The 22,176-nt window shown below is 42.3% G+C and overlaps 1 protein-coding gene across 1 annotated transcript in view; it reads right to left on the bottom strand.

Annotated features, from left to right (window-relative positions):
* The window catches only part of LOC123731880 (tripartite motif-containing protein 16-like), a 14,741-nt gene extending 7,546 nt beyond the window's left edge, over positions 1-7,195 (bottom strand). The window contains exons 1-2 of the mRNA XM_082972488.1: positions 6,968-7,195; positions 1-592 (exon numbers count right to left, since the gene is read on the bottom strand). The exon at positions 1-592 is cut by the window's left edge and continues 106 nt beyond it. Of these exons, the coding sequence (XP_082828614.1) occupies positions 1-491 (491 nt within the window). The 5' untranslated portion in view covers positions 492-592; positions 6,968-7,195. The remainder of the gene's footprint in view (positions 593-6,967) is intronic.
* Between the last annotated feature and the right edge of the window lie 14,981 nt (positions 7,196-22,176).

Genomic DNA, 22,176 nt, shown 5'->3' with positions numbered 1-22,176 from the left:
TCCAGCAGTTTGTCATGATGAGAGCAGATCTTCTCCTGTAGTTGTGCGGTGGCTTTGACCAGCTTGTGCCTCTTCAAAGCAGGAAATTCGTAGTGAGATTGGAGGTGAGTCTCACAGTAAGAGGCCAGACACACCAGACAGGACATGAGGGCTTTCTGCTTTCTGGTCCCAGTGCAGAAATCACACGCCACATCTCTAGGTCCAGCATAGCACAGAGCAGGAGGGGGAGCAGCCTGGAGTCCTGTCTTCTTCAGTTTCTCCACCACCTCAGCCAACATGTTATTTTTACTCAGCGTAGGCCTCGGACTGAAGGTCTGTCTGCACTGAGGACAGCTATAGACCCCTTTCAGAACATCCTGATCCCAGCAGCCCTCAATACAGCTCCTACAGTAACTGTGTCCACAGGGGATGGTGACTGGTTCCTTCAGTAGATCCAGACAGACAGAACAACAGAACTGGTCCTGGTCCAGCAGAACTCCCTGTTGAGCCATTTGGACGGTTGTTCACTCTCACACAGACAGACGAGACAGAGACTCAGATCAGTTTCGTTTCCTCAGAAGACAGTTTGTGAAGGGGGATGGATTTCCTGGTTCTGCCAGAGGGGTGGGGTTAGAGGGAGGGAGGGGTTAGAGGAATGCAGGAAGAGAGAGAGGAACTGCAAGCAACATCAAGAGGGAGACAAATAGTTTTGTTCCAATGTTAGAGCCCTTAACATATAAATAGTGTTAACCCAGTATCAGTATCAATAGTGTTAACCCAGTATCAGTATCAATAGGGTTAACCCAGTATCAGTATCAATAGTGTTAACCCAGTATCAGTATCAATAGGGTTAACCCAGTATCAGTATCAATAGTGTTAACACAGTATCACAGAACAGGGCTCCGGGCAGCCGAGCGGAAATGGAGGAAAACTCGCCTCCCTGCGGACCTGGCATCCTTTCACTCCCTCCTCTCTACATTCTCCTCTTCTGTCTCTGCTGCTAAAGCCACTTTCTACCACTCTAAATTCCAAGCATCTGCCTCTAACCCTAGGAAGCTCTTTGCTACCTTCTCCTCCCTTCTGAATCCTCCTCCCCCTCCCCCCCTCCTCCCTCTCTGCGGATGACTTCGTCAACCATTTTGAAAAGAAGGTTGACGATATCCGATCCTCGTTTGCTAAGTCAAACGACACCGCTGGTCCTGCTCACACTGCCCTACCCTGTGCTTTGACCTCTTTCTCCCCTCTCTCTCCAGATGAAATCTTGCGTCTTGTGACGGCCGGCCGCCCAACAACCTGCCCACTTGACCCTATCCCCTCCTCTCTTCTCCAGACCATTTCCGGAGACCTTCTCCCCTTCCTCACCTCGCTCATCAACTCATCCTTGACCGCTGGCTACGTACCTTCCGTCTTCAAGAGAGCGAGAGTTGCACCCCTTCTGAAAAAACCTACACTCGATCTCTCCGATGTCAACAACTACAGACCAGTATCCCTTCTTTCTTTTCTCTCTAAAACTCTTGAACGTGCCGTCCTTGGCCAGCTCTCCTGCTATCTCTCTCAGAATGACCTTCTTGATCCTAATCAGTCAGGTTTCAAGACTGGGCATTCAACTGAGACTGCTCTTCTCTGTGTCACGGAGGCTCTCCGCTCTGCTAAAGCTAACTCTCTCTCCTCTGCTCTCATCCTCCTACACCTATCTGCTGCCTTTGATACTGTGAACCATCAGATCCTCCTCTCCACCCTCTCCGAGTTGGGCATCTCCGGCGCGGCCCACGCTTGGATTGCGTCCTACCTGACAGGTCGCTCCTACCAGGTGGCGTGGCGAGAATCTGTCTCCGCACCATGCGCTCTCACCACTGGTGTCCCCCAGGGCTCTGTTCTAGGCCCTCTCCTATTCTCGCTATACACCAAGTCACTTGGCTCTGTCATATCCTCACATGGTCTCTCCTATCATTGCTATGCAGACGACACACAATTAATCTTCTCCTTTCCCCCTTCTGATAACCAGGCGGCGAATCGCATCTCTGCATGTCTGTCAGACATATCAGTGTGGATGACGGATCACCACCTCAAGCTGAACCTCGGCAAGACGGAGCTGCTCTTCCTCCCGGGGAAGGACTGCCCGTTCCATGATCTCGCCATCACGGTTGACAACTCCCTTGTGTCCTCCTCCCAGAGTGCTAAGAACCTTGGCGTGATCCTGGACAACACCCTGTCGTTCTCCACTAACATCAAGGCGGTGACCCGATCCTGTAGGTTCATGCTCTACAACATTCGCAGAGTACGACCCTGCCTCACACAGGAAGCGGCGCAGGTCCTAATCCAGGCACTTGTCATCTCCCGTCTGGATTACTGCAACTCGCTGTTGGCTGGGCTCCCTGCCTGTGCCATTAAACCCCTACAACTCATCCAGAACGCCGCAGCCCGTCTGGTGTTCAACCTTCCCAAGTTCTCTCACGTCACCCCACTCCTCCGCTCTCTCCACTGGCTTCCAGTTGAAGCTCGCATCCGCTACAAGACCATGGTGATTGCCTACGGAGCTGTGAAGGGAACGGCACCTCCATACCTTCAGGCTCTGATCAGGCCCTACACCCAAACAAGGGCACTGCGTTCATCCACCTCTGGCCTGCTGGCCCCCCTACCTCTGAGGAAGCACAGTTCCCGCTCAGCCCAGTCAAAACTGTTCGCTGCTCTGACACCCCAATGGTGGAACAAGCTCCCTCACGACGCCAGGACAGCGGAGTCAATCACCACCTTCCGGAGACACCTGAAACCCCACCTCTTTAAGGAATACCTAGGATAGGATAAAGTAATCCTTCTAACCCCCCCCCCCCCCCCCCCCCCCCCCTTAAAAGATTTAGATGCACTATTGTAAAGTGGTTGTTCCACTGGATATCATAAGGTGAATGCACCAATTTGTAAGTCGCTCTGGATAAGAGCGTCTGCTAAATGACTTAAATGTAATGTAAATGTATCAGTATAAATAGTGTTAACCCAGTATCAGTATCAATAGGGTTAACCCAGTATCAGTATCAATAGTGTTAACCCAGTATCAGTATCAATAGGGTTAACCCAGAATCAGTATCAATAGTGTTAACCCAGTATCAGTATCAATAGGGTTAACCCAGTATCAGTATTAATAGCGTTAACCCAGTATCAGTATAAATAGGGTTAATCCAGTATCAGTATAAATAGTGTTAACCCAGTATCAGTATCAATAGTGTTAACCCAGTATCAGTATAAATACTGTTAACCCAGTATCAGTATCAATAGGGTTAACCCAGTATCAGTATTAATAGGGTTAACCCAGTATCAGTATTAATAGGGTTAACCCAGTATCAGTATAAATAGTGTTAACCCAGTATCAGTATCAATAGGGTTAACCCAGTATCAGTATCAATAGGGTTAACCCAGTATCAGTATTAATAGGGTTAACCCAGTATCAGTATCAATAGGGTTAACCCAGTATCAGTATTAATAGGGTTAACCCAGTATCAGTATTAATAGGGTTAACCCAGTATCAGTATTAATAGGGTTAACCCAGTATCAGTATTAATAGTGTTAACCCAGTATCAGTATCAATAGTGTTAACCCAGTATCAGTATCAATAGGTTTAACCCAGTATCAGTATCAATAGTGTTAACCCAGTATCAATAGTGTTAACCCAGTATCAGTATCAATAGTGTTAACCCAGTATCAGTATTAATAGTGTTAACCCAGTATCAGTATCAATAGTGTTAACCCAGTATCAGTATAAATAGGGTTAACCCAGTATCAGTATTTGTAGGGTTAACCCAGTATCAATAGTGTTAACCCAGTATCAGTATCAATAGGGTTAACCCAGTATCAGTATCAATAGGGTTAACCCAGTATCAGTATCAATAGTGTTAACCCAGTATCAGTATCAACAGTGTTAACCCAGTATCGGAATCAATAGTGTTAACCCAGTATCAGTATTAATAGGGTTAACCCAGTATCAATAGTGTTAACCCAGTATCAGTATCAATAGGGTTAACCCAGTATCAGTATCAATAGGGTTAACCCAGTATCAGTATCAATAGTGTTAACCCAGTATCAGTATCAATAGTGTTAACCCAGTATCAATATCAATAGGGTTAACCCAGTATCAGTATCAATAGTGTTAACCCAGTATCAGTATCAATAGTGTTAACCCAGTATCAATATCAATAGGGTTAACCCAGTATCAGTATCAATAGGGTTAACCCAGTATCAATATCAATAGGGTTAACCCAGTATCAGTATTAATAGTGTTAACCCAGTATCAGTATCAATAGGGTTAACCCAGTATCAGTATCAATAGGGTTAACCCAGTATCAGTATAAATAGTGTTAACCCAGTATCAGTATCAATAGGGTTAACCCAGTATCAGTATAAATAGGGTTAACCCAGTATCAGTATCAATAGGGTTAACCCAGTATCAGTATCAATAGGGTTAACCCAGTATCAGTATTAATAGTGTTAACCCAGTATCAGTATTAATAGTGTTAACCCAGTATCAGTATTAATAGGGTTAACCCAGTATCAGTATCAATAGGGTTAACCCAGTATCAGTATCAATAGGGTTAACCCAGTATCAATATCAATAGTTTTAACCCAGTATCGGGATATCAATAGTGTTAACCCAGTATCAGTATTAATAGGGTTAACCCAGTATCAGTATCAATAGGGTTAACCCAGTATCAGTATTAATAGGGTTAACCCAGTATCAGTATCAATAGTGTTAACCCAGTATCAGTATCAATAGTGTTAACCCAGTATCAGTATCAATAGGGTTAACCCAGTATCAGTATCAATAGTGTTAACCCAGTATCAGTATCAATAGTGTTAACCCAGTATCAATATCAATAGGGTTAACCCAGTATCAGTATAAATAGGGTTAACCCAGTATCAGTATTAATAGGGTTAACCCAGTATCAGTATTAATAGGGTTAACCCAGTATCAGTATTAATAGTGTTAACACAGTATCAGTATCAATAGGGTTAACCCAGTATCAGTATGTTAATTAGTCCCGTGCTTCGACTACTCAGACCCCTCACACATCCGGTCCATTCTGATGTTCTCACAGACACCATACCACTTCTGACACCAATGTAGCAAACAGCTGGGCAGGGAAGTGAACCCAGGTCTCACATGTAAAAGGCCAACAACCTCCGCATCGCGCCATTGGCACCAATTGGGTCACTTAGTTGGAATTGTGAAGTGGCTCAATTACATTATCATATGAAATGTAGAGAATCACTACACTATAGAGGAACTATGATATAAATACATTATCATATGAAATGTAGAGGATCACTACACTATAGAGGAACTATGATATAAATACATTATCATATGAAATGTAGAGGATCACTACACTATAGTGGAACTATGATACAATTACATTATCATATGAAATGTAGAGGATCACTACACTATAGAGGAACTATGATACAATTACATTATCATATGAAATGTAGAGAATCACTACACTATAGAGGAACTATGATACAATTACATTATCATATGAAATGTTAAATGTAGAACTATAATATATGAATATTGATATATTGAATTTGACTTGACCACGTCCAGTCAGCTCCATTTTGTATGATTAAACTGACACCAACCTGTCTCAGTAGTAGTAGACTGTTAGGAGTGTTTTACTGTCATTCACTATACTAACATTACACCAACCTGTCTCAGTAGTAGTAGACTGTCAGGAGTGTTTTACTGTCATTCACTATACTAACATTACATTTAATTTATCTACACACTTTACAATAATCCCTGGCAGGATTCTCACCTTGAAACTTCATTGCGATTTTTTTCTGTTCTGTTGTGTATATTCTGATGGGTGAGGCCTGAGCTGGAATGTGAAGCTAACTGAAGCTGGCTAACTTTAGAAAACCAGTATATCAAGCCTGTATCATAGTATACCCCTCAGGCTACGTTCAGGTTTCAGCAAGAGGCAGGTATCAACATGCCGAGTCGTAGGCGACAACCTGGGTCGTATTCATTATTTTACTCCACAGCCAACAGTTTTAAGATGTTAAATAAAACATAAACCGTTTACTCTAAACGCTGTACAATGTGACCTAAACGGTTTCTGTTGCCAAACGTTTTGCTACGGTGGGCACTAATGAATACACACAAACTGTTTTGAGGAAGTGTAAGTTGTTGTTAGTCTCTCCACAATATTTTTGTCTCTCTTTCACACAACATACCTTCCTGAGTGAAAAGAGTTAACTGTAGATTATAAAGAGAACATGTTTGTTTGCTGCTTGTTGTGTTTTAAGCCTGTTTTGAGAAGACAAGTCTATAGACCTATGATACAGTACACTCTTAGAATAAAGGGTTCCAAATGGGTCCTCCGGCCGTCCCCATAGGAGAACGCTTTTGGGTTCCAGGTAGAACCCTTCTGGCTTCCATGTAGAACCCTCTGTGGAAAGGGTTCTTCACGGAACCCAAAAGTGTTCTACCTAGTACCAAAAAAAGTGTTCTACAAAGGGTTCTCCTATGGGGACAGCCAAAGAACCCTTTTAGATTGTAGATAGTGTAGGAGCGATCACCCTGGGGCACACAGATGGGCACAGAACGAATTCACCCCACGCATCTAATTTTATTCATAATAACAATGTTAAGAAAAGTATGTTCAGTGGTTTCAAACCAAATTACATAGGAAAGAGGAGCTCATTGTAATTTAGAAAACAAATTTTACGATATTTTGAAAGACGATTTACAACTTATACATAAAAATATACAAATTGTAAAATAACCACAATATACGAATATATGAACAATATGTTTTTGAATTTGACTTGCCTACGCCCAGTTAGCGCCATTTTGTATGATTGAACTGTCACATAACTGTCCCAGGTGAAATGGACTTTTAGATCTGAGTGTTTTACTGTCATCCAGTATAATAAAATAAAACCATACATTTAATTTCTCTACACACTTTACAATAATCACTGGGAAGATTCTTACCTTGTAGCCTGAATTCACAACCAGAACATGTCAAGTCATTGAGATATTTTCCGTTGTGCTGAGAGAGCAGCTTCCTGATGACAAGTGGCTCTGTATCTATGTTCTAGGTACAGTTGATCTTTGGATGCAATAATATCTGGTCAAAGTCTAGTGACACAACACCATAGTATATCATAAACATAACAGCAGTTGGCCAGAAAAGGCCATGACATACTATAAAAGAGGGTTTGTCAAATAGATTTGGCTTCGGGTGTCACGGTTGTCATAGAGAGGAGCGGACCAAAGTGCAGAGTGATTATCGTTCCACATATTTTATTGAACTGTGAAACTATGCAATACATACACATAAACTAAAGAACAAAAAAACAACAAACCGTGATGCAGAGGTGAAACATACACTACTCAAAAACAATCTCCCACAAACCCAGGTGGGAAAAACACCTACTTAAGTATGGTCTCCAATTAGAGACAACGATGACCAGCTGCCTCTAATTGGAGATCATCCCAAACAAAACCCAACATAGAAATACAAAACTAGAAAACAACATAGAAAAACTAAACTAGAAAACCCCCCTGTCACGCCCTGACCTACTCTACCATAGAAAAGAACAGCTTTCTATGGTCAGGACGTGACATCGGGATAATTTTTTTCTGAGTTAAAGTCGGCGGGCCAGAACATAATTAGCATATAATATTAGCACAATTAATACGCCTACACTACAAATGGAACAACATGTTTACAACATTTGATTAGTAGATAGTACATTCAGTGACAATAAATAATTTAGATCTGATTAAGTTCATAAAATCACCATTATCTCTATTCAATTATAACTTTTTGTTTATTTCTCTGTGTGTTGATTGGTGGGGAAAAACAGGTCTACGTAGCCTACTGTAGTCTACACTACTTTATTAATATCAACATTCATTCAGAACAATTAGCTTGATAGCAAGAGAACATGTCGCTCTCAAAAAGTAACAAAAGAAATGTGGATAATGAAAATCAAAGTTTCAGGGAAGAACGGACGGAGAGATATGCATTCATCTTACCATCTTTCTCCAATGCCAAGCCAGTGTGTCTTGTTGTAATAAAAATGTCACTGTTTGCAAAGAATTCAATCTCAGACGGCATTATGAATCTAAGCATGGTACTTTCAAAGTGGACTTCCCGCCCCAGACAGGGGCCCGAAGCAGAAACACTGAAGCATTAACTACAACCTACAAACACGGCAGTAGAATCCTCCTTCATGGCCTGATCCAACAACAGAAGGTCCAAGTGCTTCCTAAAAGCATCCTGGGTTCTAACCAAACACAACATGCCCTTCACAGAAGCAGAGCTGTTTAAAAAGAGCATGGTGACAGTTTAGGAGGAATTGTCTACAGACCAGTTATGGATAGAATAATTGCGTCTGTCAAACAGGTGCCCCTGTCTGTGACAACAGCCAGACAGTGTGTCTGTGCTCTGAAGGATGATCTGCATAGGATTGTTCTGGAGGTGCTCAGTCAGGCTGAGCATTTTCCCCTGGCTATTGATGAGAGAACTGACAACACCGATGTAGCACAGTTGTGTGTATATGTCCGTTATTTTCATGGAAATGACTTTAAAGAAGAGGCCATCCACGATGATCTCCTGCTTCACAACAACGTGTGCTGGCTGAGTAAAGGAAAAGCAAGCTGGTGACAGAACCAGAGGAGTCCATCCAGGATGATCTCCTGCTTCACAACAACGTGTGCTGGCTGAGTAAAGGAAAAGCTCTAGAGCCATTCTGTGAGCTGCATGACCAGGTTGTGGATTTAGTCAGAAAAATCTAAATGAGGGCAGCAGCTGACCACCTTCGTATTCTGAGGAATTCCTCTCTAATGTTGTTTTTTTTGGCGACATTCTGTAACATAAACGGGTTAAATCTGCATTTACAAGGAAGAGGGAAAACAGTCGTGGACTTGAGGCCTTTACTAGGAAGCTTGAGTTGTTGGATTTGGACTTGTCCTCTGGAAGGCTACTGCACTTCAGCACACTGAAGAAACGACAGGCAGAGAGAGACCAGGCCGATTTGGAAGATTTCATCAAATAGCTGAGGGACAACTTCTCCACCAGATCTGATATCAGTGCGTTTGTTCGAGATCCTTTCACAGTCCGCCCAGGTGGGGAATTCTCCTCCCTTGCTAAGAAAACGATACCCTCGCTGGATTAGGCCGCAATTCAAACTGATCTGATTGAATTCCAACCATCGAGCCAAATCAGAGATGCACTCATGGAGTGCCGAGTCCTTGTGTGTGTTTTGGGTGGCAGCTCAGAGGAATACAGCACAATAAAGATACTTGCCTTTTAAGTGCTAACAATGTTTGGATCGACTCCTGCAACTCCTCCTTTTACTCTTTGAACGCAATCAAGACTCACGACAGGAAACGGCTTTCACATGAGTCAATCAAGACTCACGACAGGAACCAGCTTTCACATGAGTCAATCAAGACTCACGACAGGAACCGACTTTCACATTAGTCAATGGAGGACTGCCTGGGCATCAACATCACATCCCTCTCACCTGACATCCACAAGATCGTGTCCGAGGGGAAATGCAACTTTTCCCATTAAGTAAATAACTTAGTTTTTAATAAATAGTCATATAGGCTACTAACATTATTGTAATTATTATTATTATTATTATTATAATTGTTATTATTGCTATTATTATTATTGTGATTATTAGTGCTTATCAATGGCTATTTTAGGTCTCATGCTGACAGTATTTTCTGTTTGTTTTGTTGTTACAGGAGCAGGTTATCCCAGACTCCTGGTACAGGGCTACAGACACTCAGGTTACTCTGGTCACTCCTGATACAGGGCTACAGACACTCAGGTTATCCCAGACTCCTGGTACAGGGCTACAGACACTCAGGTTATCCCAGACTCCTGATACAGGGCTACAGACACTCAGGTTATCCCCAGACTCCTGGTACAGGGCTACAGACACTCAGGTTACTCTGGTCACTCCTGATACAGGGCTATAGACACTCAGGTTATCCCAGACTCCTGGTACAGGGCTACAGACACTCAGGTTATCCCAGACTCCTGATACAGGGCTACAGACACTCAGGTTATCCCAGACTCCTGGTACAGGGCTACAGACACTCAGGTTATCCCCAGACTCCTGATACAGGGCTACAGACACTCAGGTTATCCCAGACTCCTGATACAGGGCTACAGACACTCAGGTTATCCCCAGACTCCTGATACAGGGCTACAGACACTCAGGTTATCCCAGACTCCTGGTACAGGGCTACAGACACTCAGGTTATCCCCAGACTCCTGATACAGGGCTACAGACACTCAGGTCACTCTGATACAGGGCTACAGACACTCAGGTTACTCTGATACAGGGCTACAGACACTCAGGTTACTCTGGTCACTCTGGTACAGGGCTACAGACACTCAGGTTATCCCCAGACTCCTGATACAGGGCTACAGACACTCAGGTTATCCCAGACTCCTGATACAGGGCTACAGACACTCAGGTTACTATGGTCACTCTGATACAGGGCTACAGACACTCAGGTTACTCTGGTCACTCTGATACAGGGCTACAGACACTCAGGTTACTCTGGTCACTCTGATACAGGGCTACAGACACTCAGGTTACTCTGGTTACTCTGATACAGGGCTACAGACACTCAGGTTACTATGGTCACTCTGGTACAGGGCTACAGACACTCAGGTTACTATGGTCACTCTGATACAGGGCTACAGACACTCAGGTTACTCTGGTCACTCTGGTACAGGGCTACAGACACTCAGGTTACTCTGGTCACTCTGGTACAGGGCTACAGACACTCAGGTTACTCTGGTCACTCTGGTACAGGGCTACAGACACTCAGGTTACTCTGGTCACTCTGATACAGGGCTACAGACACTCAGGTTACTCTGGTCACTATGATACAGGGCTACAGACACTCAGGTTACTCTGGTCACTCTGGTACAGGGCTACAGACACTCAGGTTACTATGGTCACTCTGGTACAGGGCTACAGACACTCAGGTTACTCTGGTCACTCTGATACAGGGCTACAGACACTCAGGTTACTATGGTCACTCTGATACAGGGCTACAGACACTCAGGTTACTCTGGTCACTCTGGTACAGGGCTACAGACACTCAGGTTACTATGGTCACTCTGGTACAGGGCTACAGACACTCAGGTTATCCCAGACTCCTGATACAGGGCTACAGACACTCAGACACAGACATCACCTGTTTTTCTTTAAATTATTGTTTTATGTAGGATGCTGCCTTTTTGGCCATGTTGCAGTTGTAAGTCGGCCTAATAAATAAATACAAATTCCTCTTTTATTAGGCCATGTTGTTGTCTTGTGAAAGATGCTGTTAAGCCACATAGCCTAGCTCAGACAGTTACATTATTTATATGGGCCTTCGCCCCCACATAGCCTAGCTCAGCCAGTTAAGTTATTTATATGGTCACATTGTAGATACTCTACACCACCATTATTTAGGGAGTTCACATTGTAGATACACTACACCACCATTATTTAGGGAGGTCACATTGTAGATACTCTACACCACCATTATTTAGGGAGGACACATTGTAGATACTCTACACCACCATTATTTAGGGAGGTCACATTGTAGATACTCTACACCACCATTATTTAGGGAGGTCACATTGTAGATACTCTACACCACCATTATTTAGGGAGGTCACATTGTAGATACACTACACCACCATTATTTAGGGAGTTCACATTGTAGATACACTACACCACCATTATTTAGAGGAGGTCACATTGTAGATACTCTACACCACCATTATTTAGGGAGGACACATTGTAGATACACTACACCACCATTATTTAGGGAGGTCACATTGTAGATACTCTACACCACCATTATTTAGGGAGGACACATTGTAGATACACTACACCACCATTATTTAGGGAGGTCACATTGTAGATACACTACACCACCATTATTTAGGGAGGTCACATTGTAGATACACTACACCACCATTATTTATGGAGGTCACATTGTAGATACTCTACACCACCATTATTTAGGGAGGTCACATTGTAGATACTCTACACCACCATTATTTAGGGAGGTCACATTGTAGATACTCTACACCAACATTATTTAGGGAGGTCACATTGTAGATACTCTACACCACCATCTAGAATTCAGTAGGACCTCTTTCCATTTGTCCTTTTGAAACACACAGAAAACTATAGTATTTAGCCTAAAGCAGCATATGATTTTACAGTAGACTATAGATGTAACATGGCTCAGTGTTAAAATGTTAGAGCAGCACATTGGTCTGAACAAATCCTCTTAGTGAATGTCCCTTAATGAGAAACAATTATCAAAATGAATGAGAATATTGCATTTTGAAATGCAAATACTATTGAGTCTGTAGACAAATTGAAATAGTGATTAGGACGTCAGTGGATCTGCGTGAGGGATGCATCAGATGAATTAAGGCATTTTGGAGGGGTTGAATGTTGCACCATTGATAAAGCAGATCAACTGAGCTAGGGTTAGAGTTAGGAAGAAAACTACAAAATGGCGCCATATTTGTAGTTCACAACTCTTAAGCCTGACTAACCGATGTCTTTATATAGCCTTGCTACTCTTATTTTCAAATGTATTTTTACTGTTGTTTTATTTCTTTACTTACCCCCCCCCCCCCCCCCACACACACACACACACACACACACACACACACACACACACACACACACACACACACACACACACACACACACACACACACACACACATACCTTTTTTCGCACTATTGGTTAGAGCCTGTAAGTAAGCATTTCACTCTAAGGTCTGTTGCATTCGGCGCACGTGACAAATAAACTTTGATTTGATTTGAGACCTATTTATTAACATAAAGTCCACCACTGTAAGAGTCCTCAGTTGTAGTGAGAACATTGTGTCATATGTTTAAGGGGGGTTTCATGACTGTGATTCCAAAATGTTCCAGTGCTGAGGAACTGTGTGTCATTATTTTCCCAGTACGGGAAAATAAAAATGTATGAAATGTATGCATTCACTACTGTAAGTCGCTCTGGATAAGAGCGTCTGCTAAATGACTAAAATGTAAATGTAAAACTGTAATGGTTTGAATACACCTGGGCTTTCTGTGAAGAACTACAACTCCCTGTTTCACGTTGCATCGCGTCCAGCAACCGGAAATGGCGCCGGAATTGTAGTTCTAACCCCTTTGTGGTTTAGTAGAAAGAGGAGGAAGGGAAGCGCTACTAAGGTACACAATAGTAAATGTTGGTAGACAGAAGGTGCTCTTTGGTAAAAGGGGTGAGTAGGTCATCAAAAAGAAAGGAGGACCAAGACACTCTTCATATAATTGATTAAAATGCCTTTATTAGTATGGCATGTTCAATAGAAACAATGTTTTTGTTTAGAATAATTATTTATTAAATGTGCTACTTTGACCCCACCATGGCCTCCAGTCTCCCCTCTCCTGCAAAGTGAATTTATCTGAAATGACAAGGCTTGATCTCTGAATGTGTTTCTCTGTAGGCTACATACTGAAACCTTAAAGCTACAATCCTTAGTTCCTAAACCCATTATTGGACCATTAAATGTTGCAGGAGGGTCACGACTTCCGCCGAAGTTCGGGCAGCGTTCGACGTCACCGATCCACTTTTCATTTTCCATTTGCTTTGTCTTTTTCTTACACACCTGGTTTCAATTCCCCAATCAAATCAAATCAAATCAAATTTATTTATAAAGCCCTTCGTACATCAGCTGATATCTCAAAGTGCTGTACAGAAACCCAGCCTAAAACCCCAAACAGCAAGCAATGCAGGTGTAGAAGCACGGTGGCTAGGAAAAACTCCCTAGAAAGGCCAGAACCTAGGAAGAAACCTGGAGAGGAACCAGGCTATGAGGGGTGGCTAGGAAAAACTCCCTAGAAAGGCCAGAACCTAGGAAGAAACCTAGAGAGGAACCAGGCTATGAGGGGTGGCTAGGAAAAACTCCCTAGAAAGTCCAAAACCTAGGAAGAAACCTAGAGAGGAACCAGGCTATGAGGGGTGGTCAGTCCTCTGCTGGCTGTGCCGGGTGGAGATTATAACAGAACATGGCAAAGATGTTCAAATGTTCATAGATGACCAGCAGGGTCAGATAATAATAATCACAGTGGTTGTCGAGGGTGCAGCAACAGGTCAGCACCTCAGGAGTAAATGTCAGTTGGCTTTTCATAGCAGATCATTGAGAGTATCTCTAGTATCTCAATGACTTGTTCATTATTTAACCCTCTGTTCCCCCATGTTGGTTTGTGAGTGATTGTTTGTTTGTAATACGGTCCGTTATTGTGGGCTCGTTTATTGCATTGTGTTTGTGATGATTTTGAGTAAATTACATTTTATTACTCACATCTGCTGTCCTGCGCCTGACTCCTCTACACCAGCTACACACAGGCCATATTACAAGGAGCCAGGCGGCATCAGCTGCAGAAGTTATTAATTTATTTAAAGATGACAATGGTGATCTAGATATTCACATGACAATATTTACACAATAATCTACATTGAGTTGCCTAGTTAAATAAAGGTTAAATAAAATATATTTACAAACTCCACAACTAACAGGTCAATAAAAAGACAATACTTTAGAGGAAGCAAACCTGTCTATTCCATTAGACTCTTGGGGTATATCAGGCTCAAGTCAGGTTCTCCTCACCATGACACCAATAGTAAATGACCTGCAACAATGGCCTGTATCACATCTAACAATTAAACAGAAATGTGCTTCTTTCAACCCCAAAAGAGCAATAAAACATACCATTATAAACAAAGGTTCAGGAATACAATGACATCAATTAAAAAGCAATGGACATGTTAAAAACAACACACCATCAGCCTCATTCATCTATTCCTCCATCAATATCACCATCGTTGTTGTAGTCATCACCCTCAGCCTCATTAATCTATTCCTCCATCAATATCACCATCGTTGTTGTAGTCATCACCCTCAGCCTCATTCATCTATTCCTCCATCAATATCACCATCGTTGTTGTAGTCATCACCCTCAGCCTCATTCATCTGTTCCTCCATCAATATCACCATCGTTGTTGTAGTCATCACCCTCAGCCTCATTCATCTGTTCCTCCATCAATATCACTTTCTACTTTTAAACTCGGACAAAACAGAGATGCTTGTTCTAGGTCCCAAGAAACAAAGAGATCTTCTGTTGAATCTGACAATTAATCTGGATGGTTGTACAGTCGTCTCAAATAAAACTGTGAAGGACCTCGGCGTTACTCTGGACCCTGATCTCTCTTTTGAAGAACATATCAAGACTGTTTCAAGGACAGCTTTTTTCCATCTACGTAACATTGCAAAAATCAGAAATTTTCTGTCCAAAAATGACGCAGAAAAATTAATCCATGCTTTTGTTACTTCTAGGCTGGACTACTGCAATGCTCTACTTTCCGGCTACCCGGATAAAGCACTAAATAAACTTCAGTTAGTGCTAAATACGGCTGCTAGAATCCTGACTAGAACCAAAAAGTTTGATCATATTACTCCAGTGCTAGCCTCCCTACACTGGCTTCCTGTTAAGGCAAGGGCTGATTTCAAGGTTTTACTGCTAACCTACAAAGCATTACATGGGCTTGCTCCTACCTATCTTTCCGATTTGGTCCTGCCGTACATACCTACACGTACGCTACGGTCACAAGACGCAGGCCTCCTAATTGTCCCTAGAATTTCGAAGCAAACGGCTGGAGGTAGGGCTTTCTCCTATAGAGCTCCATTTTTATGGAATGGTCTGCCTACCCATGTGAGAGACGCAGACTCAGTCTCAACCTTTAAGTCTTTACTGAAGACTTATCTCTTCAGTAGGTCCTATGATTAAGTATAGTCTGGCCCAGGAGTGTGAAGGTGAACGGAAAGGCTGGAGCAACGAACCGCCCTTGCTGTCTCTGCCTTGCCGGTTCCTCTCTTTCCACTGGGATTCTCTGCCTCTAACCCTTTTACAGGGGCTGAGTCACTGGCCTACTGGCCTAAAATTCCTAAAACATAACAACAGTGACAGATGTGACAACATTTCTAATCAATACTGAAATTCTATGCTTAGATTATTGATACAATGGTTTACCTGGAAGAGACTGTGCAATTTCTTCCATTTCCCTTTTTGCCTCTGTTGCGACTTCTGTTGCTGGGGAAACCCTCTATGGCAGAGAGTCCACTACATCAAAACAACAGGAAATGTTAGGAACATCACTAGAGTCAACCAGCATCAAGTAAATGAATAACAATTCCAAGTGTACTAACGTAGCCTCTGGCGTTTTCCCATGGTGGAGAAGTGCATCAGTCAGGAGGTCAATAAGATGGGACGGCCTCATTTCTTTGGTGACCTTCCCAAAGCGCCTCAGATACGACCACAGCCTCTCCATCTGCTCCCCATCTGCCAGTCCAGCACCTTCCACATATCGGGTGTTGAATTTCATCTAGAAATATAAAATCATGTCATACCATGGTAAAAGGGTTATTTGGTTAAAACCTTATAAAATATGAATTAATACCTACTGATAATATTAATGATCCTGTTCAAGTACCTGACATGGCAAGTCATGTCCATCAGCATGGAAACCTGGAACAACCAATTTGGTCCCATGATTCAATTCAGGAAAGTTTCTCTAAAAAGTTATGGACAAAATGTTCATGTTAAAACTATTGTTGGAGAAACTGCTTTTCAAATGTTAAAGTCAATGAGATCTTGTATAAAAAAGGTTTATTACTTGCACATGTGGCTGCATCTGGCATCAATGTCCTCCATGAAGATGAGGTTGATGTTCTGGCCTCTCATCCCCTCCTTCATCTCTCAGCAGGTTCACTGCATCTGGCATCAATGTCCTCCATGAAGATGAGGTTGATGTTCTGGCCTCTCATCCCCTCCTTCATCTCTCAGCAGGTTCACTGCATTTGACAAACTACAGAAGAAGTACATCATTATCTGCACTAAATAACTAAATACAATTTACTAAATTAACTAAATTAATCAACACTGAAATAAAATACTGAAAAAGAAACTGAAAAAAACTCCTTATTACTGCATCCCACCTTTCACCCTTTTTCATGTTCAGGAAGTGAAGCTGGTGGTCATGCTGGCAGGAAACCCCAACACGCCTGTCTCCTACAATTTCCTTGTTTTGGGTTTGGACCTGATGGCATTGCCTGCTTGAAATCCATGGCAACCCTAAAATATCTATAATAATATAAAGCACAATACAAGTATTATGTACTGAAATGCTTCCTTGCAGGTTAACTTCTTGACAATGCAACAACAATAGAACAAGTCAGTAGCTAAGTTAATAAAAAGAGTACTACAATAGTAATAAACCCTTCATTCATCAGTATCCTGAACATAGCTGGGTGTTTCTGGGATAGAGGGTTGATATTAAAGTCAGTACTACAATAGTAATAAACCCTTCATTCATCAGTACCCTGAACATAGCTGGGTGTTTCTGGGATAGAGGGTTGATATTAAAGTCAGTACTACAATAGTAATAAACCCTTCATTCATCAGTACCCTGAACATAGCTGGGTGTTTCTGGGGTAGAGGGTTGATATAAAAGTCTATATATTCAGCAATAAAAGTCTATATATTCAGCAATACAGTAAGATTCTGAGACACAATCACTTCCTATTGGTCAGCCGCAGGGAACCGCCCACATCTCTGAGACACAATCATTTACTATTGGTCAGCTGCAGGGAACCACCCACGTCTCTGAGACACAATCACTTCCTATTGGTCAGCCGCAGTGAACCGCCCACGTCTCTGAGACACAATCACTTCCTATTGGTCAGCCGCAGGGAACCGCCCACATCTCTGAGACACAATCATTTACTATTGGTCAGCTGCAGGGAACCACCCACGTCTCTGAGACACAATCATTTCCTATTGGTCAGCCGCAGGGAACCGTAAACGTCTCTGAGACACAATCACTTCCTATTGGTCAGCTGCAGGGAACCGCCCACGTCTCAGGAGATATGTATTTTAGGCAGTAAGTACAACTGCCTAGGCCTTGGAGAATCTGGCCCAAAAAGACAGACCATCTGTTTATCTGTAATGTACTTATCCTCATACAGTTTATCTCCTGGATTCATCTTTGTGTTTTCCGGTTGTGTTGAGTGGGACAATGGAACATAGTGTTTAACATGATCCTATTGTCTATTGGCTTCAAGAAGATATTCACTTTATCCATTACAACAATCTGAGCCCCTTATCTGCTGGTTTAATCACTATATTTCTAGAGCTTGATTTTTAACCATTTGTAAGGTTAAGCTGATAAAAAAGGTCTGGTTCTGAATTGTGAAAAGGAAGCCACATCCCTACGTATCAGAGTCTGTATAGTTTCTGACTCCAACTGAGGTTCCCAATGTGAGGGGTTTGGAAATAGTATCTGAGGAAAATCTGTTTCATATTCACAATGATCTGATAACTTCAATCTTCTATGATAGACGTGTAGATCCCTCCAGAGCTCCTCCCAGTCCACCTGTTTAGGAGTTGGTATGAAAGTCAGTCCACCTGTTTAGGAGTTGGTATGAAAGTCAGTCCATCTGTTTAGGAGTTGGTATGAAAGTCAGTCCACCTGTTTAGGAGTTGGTATGAAAGTCAGTCCACCTGTTTAGGAGTTGGTATGAAAGTCAGTCCACCTGTTTAGGAGTTGGTATGAAAGTCAGTCCACCTGTTTAGGAGTTGGTATGAAAGTCAGTCCTCTTTCTAGAACCTCACTCTCGGCTTGGTTGAGCCCAATGGGACATTGCTGGTCAAGACCTCAAATGGCTTGTGAAGTAGTATGGACATATTGATGGAACAAGGTCACTAAACTGGTGGATAGACAGGGTAGATCCAAGAGCCTCTGCTGTCATCTAGAGGGGGTTTCTCTGTACTGCTTGACACATGGAGACTCAATGGAGGCCCAGTGCAAGTGCTCAAAGTAAGGTCCAGACAATTGTTTGTCAGGCTGGGATCTATAAAGCAGTATGTTCTTCAATTAGATGCCAACTAATATTCATACAGGGACAATAGGAAGAATGGTGGTCCTAATTCATACAGGGACAATAGGTGGACAGGAGGAAGAATGGTGGTCCTGATTCATACAGGGACAATAGGTGGACAGGAGGAAGAATGGTGGTCCTGATTCATACAGGGACAATAGGTGGACAGGAGGAAGAATGGTGGTCCTGATTCATACAGGGACAATAGGTGGACAGGAGGAAGAATGGTGGTCCTGATTCATACAGGGACAATAGGTGGACAGGAGGAAGAATGGTGTTCCTGATTCATACAGGGACAATAGGTGGACAGGAGGAAGAATGGTGTTCCTGATTCATACAGGGACAATAGGTGGACAGGAGGAAGAATGGTGGTCCTGATTCATACAGGGACAATAGGTGGACAGGAGGAAGAATGGTGTTCCTGATTCATACAGGGACAATAGGTGGACAGGAGGAAGAATGGTGTTCCTGATTCATACAGGGACAATAGGTGGACAGGAGGAAGAATGGTGATCCTGATTCATACAGGGACAATAGGTGGGGCAGGAGGAAGAATGGTGGTCCTGATTCATACAGGGACAATAGGTGGACAGGAGGAAGAGTTCTCCTCTTGACAGTTGTAGCACCATGCTTTTGCTGGGAATTGTCCACTGTTGGTATCTAGTTTTAGCTGAGTCCTCAGTCAGAATCCATGTGGTTCATTTCAAAGTTTCTTAAAAGATTAAAAGTACATTTAAAAAAATGCGCTCCTGACATTTCATCACAATAGGCTTCTTCAGACAATGGACAATGGACAAAAAGTAGCCAATCAAAAGCGATGAGCAGCAGCAGCATCATCAAACCCGCGAGGCTGCCGGCAAGCCCAACAGTGATGATGCTGCCGAGCTCCAGTTAGCTCCGTGTCCAGAGTCTACCCACCCTTCCACAAGCCCAACAGCGATGATGCTGCCGAGCTCCAGTTAGCTCCGTGTCCAGAGTCTACCCAGCCTTCCACAAGCCCAACAGTGATGATGCTGCCGAGCTCCAGTTAGCTCCGTGTCCAGAGTCTACCCACACTTCCACAAGCGCTGTCAGGATAATGTCTCCACAGCCCCCTCCACCTCCGACTGTTCCTGAATATCTAGGAACAGAGGAACCAGCCCAGATTAGACTAGAATCCTACCGTAGACACAGGTTTTCTGTCCACAAACCTTCATTTAATAACAACTGGTTCATATGAAGAGAGTGTCTGGAATACTTGGTTACTGAAGATGCGGCATTGCTGGAAGTTCTGTGTGGGGTCCATCTATTGTTCAACCCCATTAAAATGACCATAAAGTCAATATAGAACCTTTAAGTTAATAAGATCAAACTGAACTAACTGCCATCTTGAAATGTTGAAAAAGTGTTTTTAAATAGCTCAGTCTTATCACTCAATATGAGTCAAAATCTGTCACTTCCAGGAGTGCTCATTTTGTCAAAAATGAAAAAATGAAAAAAATAACAACTCACAGCTGTGTTAATAGACCCAACTCAAACATCTGCTATCTTGAAATGTCCAAAAAAGGTATTTAAATGGGCCTACCAGACATCTTCTTGAGAGAAGATAAGGTCAGGGATCTCTCTGGTCACCCACAAAGCAATTTCCTCCTTCGGCCGTCTCTCCTTCCAGTTCTCTGCTGCCAATGACTGGAACGAACTACAAAAATCTCTGAAACTGGAAACACATATCTCCCTCACTAGCTTTAAGCACCAGCTGTCAGAGCAGCTCACAGATCACTGCACCTGTACATAGCCCATCTATAATTTAGCCCAAACTACTACTTGTTCCCCTACTGTATTTATTTATTTATTTATTTTGCTCCTTTGCACCATATTATTTATATTTTAACTTTGAACTTTCTTCAAATTATAAATCTACCATTCCAGTGTTTTACTTGCTATATTGTATTTACTTTGCCACCATGGCCTATTTATTGCCTTTACCTCCCTTATCTCACCTAATTTGCTCACAATGTATATAGACTTATGTTTTTACTGTATTATTGACTGTATGTTTGTTTTACTCCATGTGTAACTCTGTGTTGTTGTATGTTGTCGAACTGCTTTGCTTTATCTTGGCCAGGTCGCAATTGTAAATGAGAACTTGTTCTCAACTTGCCTACCTGGTTAAATAAAGGTGAAATAAATACAAATGTATATACTGTATTCCAGTCCTGGTTCATCCTATATAACTACTGCTGTCCACTTCATATGTATATAGTGTATTCTAGTCCTGGTTCATCCTATATAACTACTACTGTCCACTTCATATGTATATACTGTATTCCAGTCATGGTTCATCCTATATAACTACTGCTGTCCACTTAATATGTATATACTGTATTCTAGTCCTGGTTCATCCTATATAACTACTACTGTACATCTACTATTCTTCAGATATACTACAGATGTACTCCAAATTGTCTATGCATCACATCACAGTATACAGTGTATATATGTATATATATATATATATCATTGCTTGTCCTAATATTTTCATTGACTTCTGCCCTCTGTGAGCTGGGAACACAAGCATTGTTAGATATTACTGCACTGTTGGAGCTGGGAACACAAGCATTGTTAGATATTACTGCACTGTTGGAGCTGGGAACACAAGCATTGTTAGATATTACTGCACTGTTGGAGCTGGGAACACAAGCATTGTTAGATATTACTGCACTGTTGGAACCAGGAACACAAGCATTTCACTTCACCCACAATAACAACTGATAAATATGTGTATGTAACCAATAAAATAAAATGTGATTGTATTGTTGAAAGTGTTAGATAATTCTCAATCCGTGTTGTGTCTTGTCTAAGAACAGCCCTTAGCCGTGGTTCTGTATAATAGCCATATATCACACCTCCTCAGGACTTATTGATTTATAAGGCATTATAAAGGTGATTAAAATAATGATACATACATACTTCGTAGAAAACTGTTACCCTTCATATATTCTAACAACTCACATTTTAAGATTCATTATGTCATTTGTTCCATGTTAAGGGCTCTAACATTGGAACAAAACTATTTGTCTCCCTCTTGATGTTGCTTGCAGTTCCTCTCTCTCTTCCTGCATTCCTCTAACCCCTCCCTCCCTCCCTCTAACCCCACCCCTCTGGCAGAACCAGGAAGTCCCTCC

The sequence above is a fragment of the Salmo salar genome, unplaced genomic scaffold (genome assembly GCF_965601325.2).
Source record: "Salmo salar unplaced genomic scaffold, fSalSal1 ptg000712l, whole genome shotgun sequence".
Taxonomy (NCBI): domain Eukaryota; kingdom Metazoa; phylum Chordata; class Actinopteri; order Salmoniformes; family Salmonidae; genus Salmo; species Salmo salar.
Note: the sequence above shows the minus strand (reverse complement) of the source record. Positions and strands in the feature narration are given on the sequence as shown.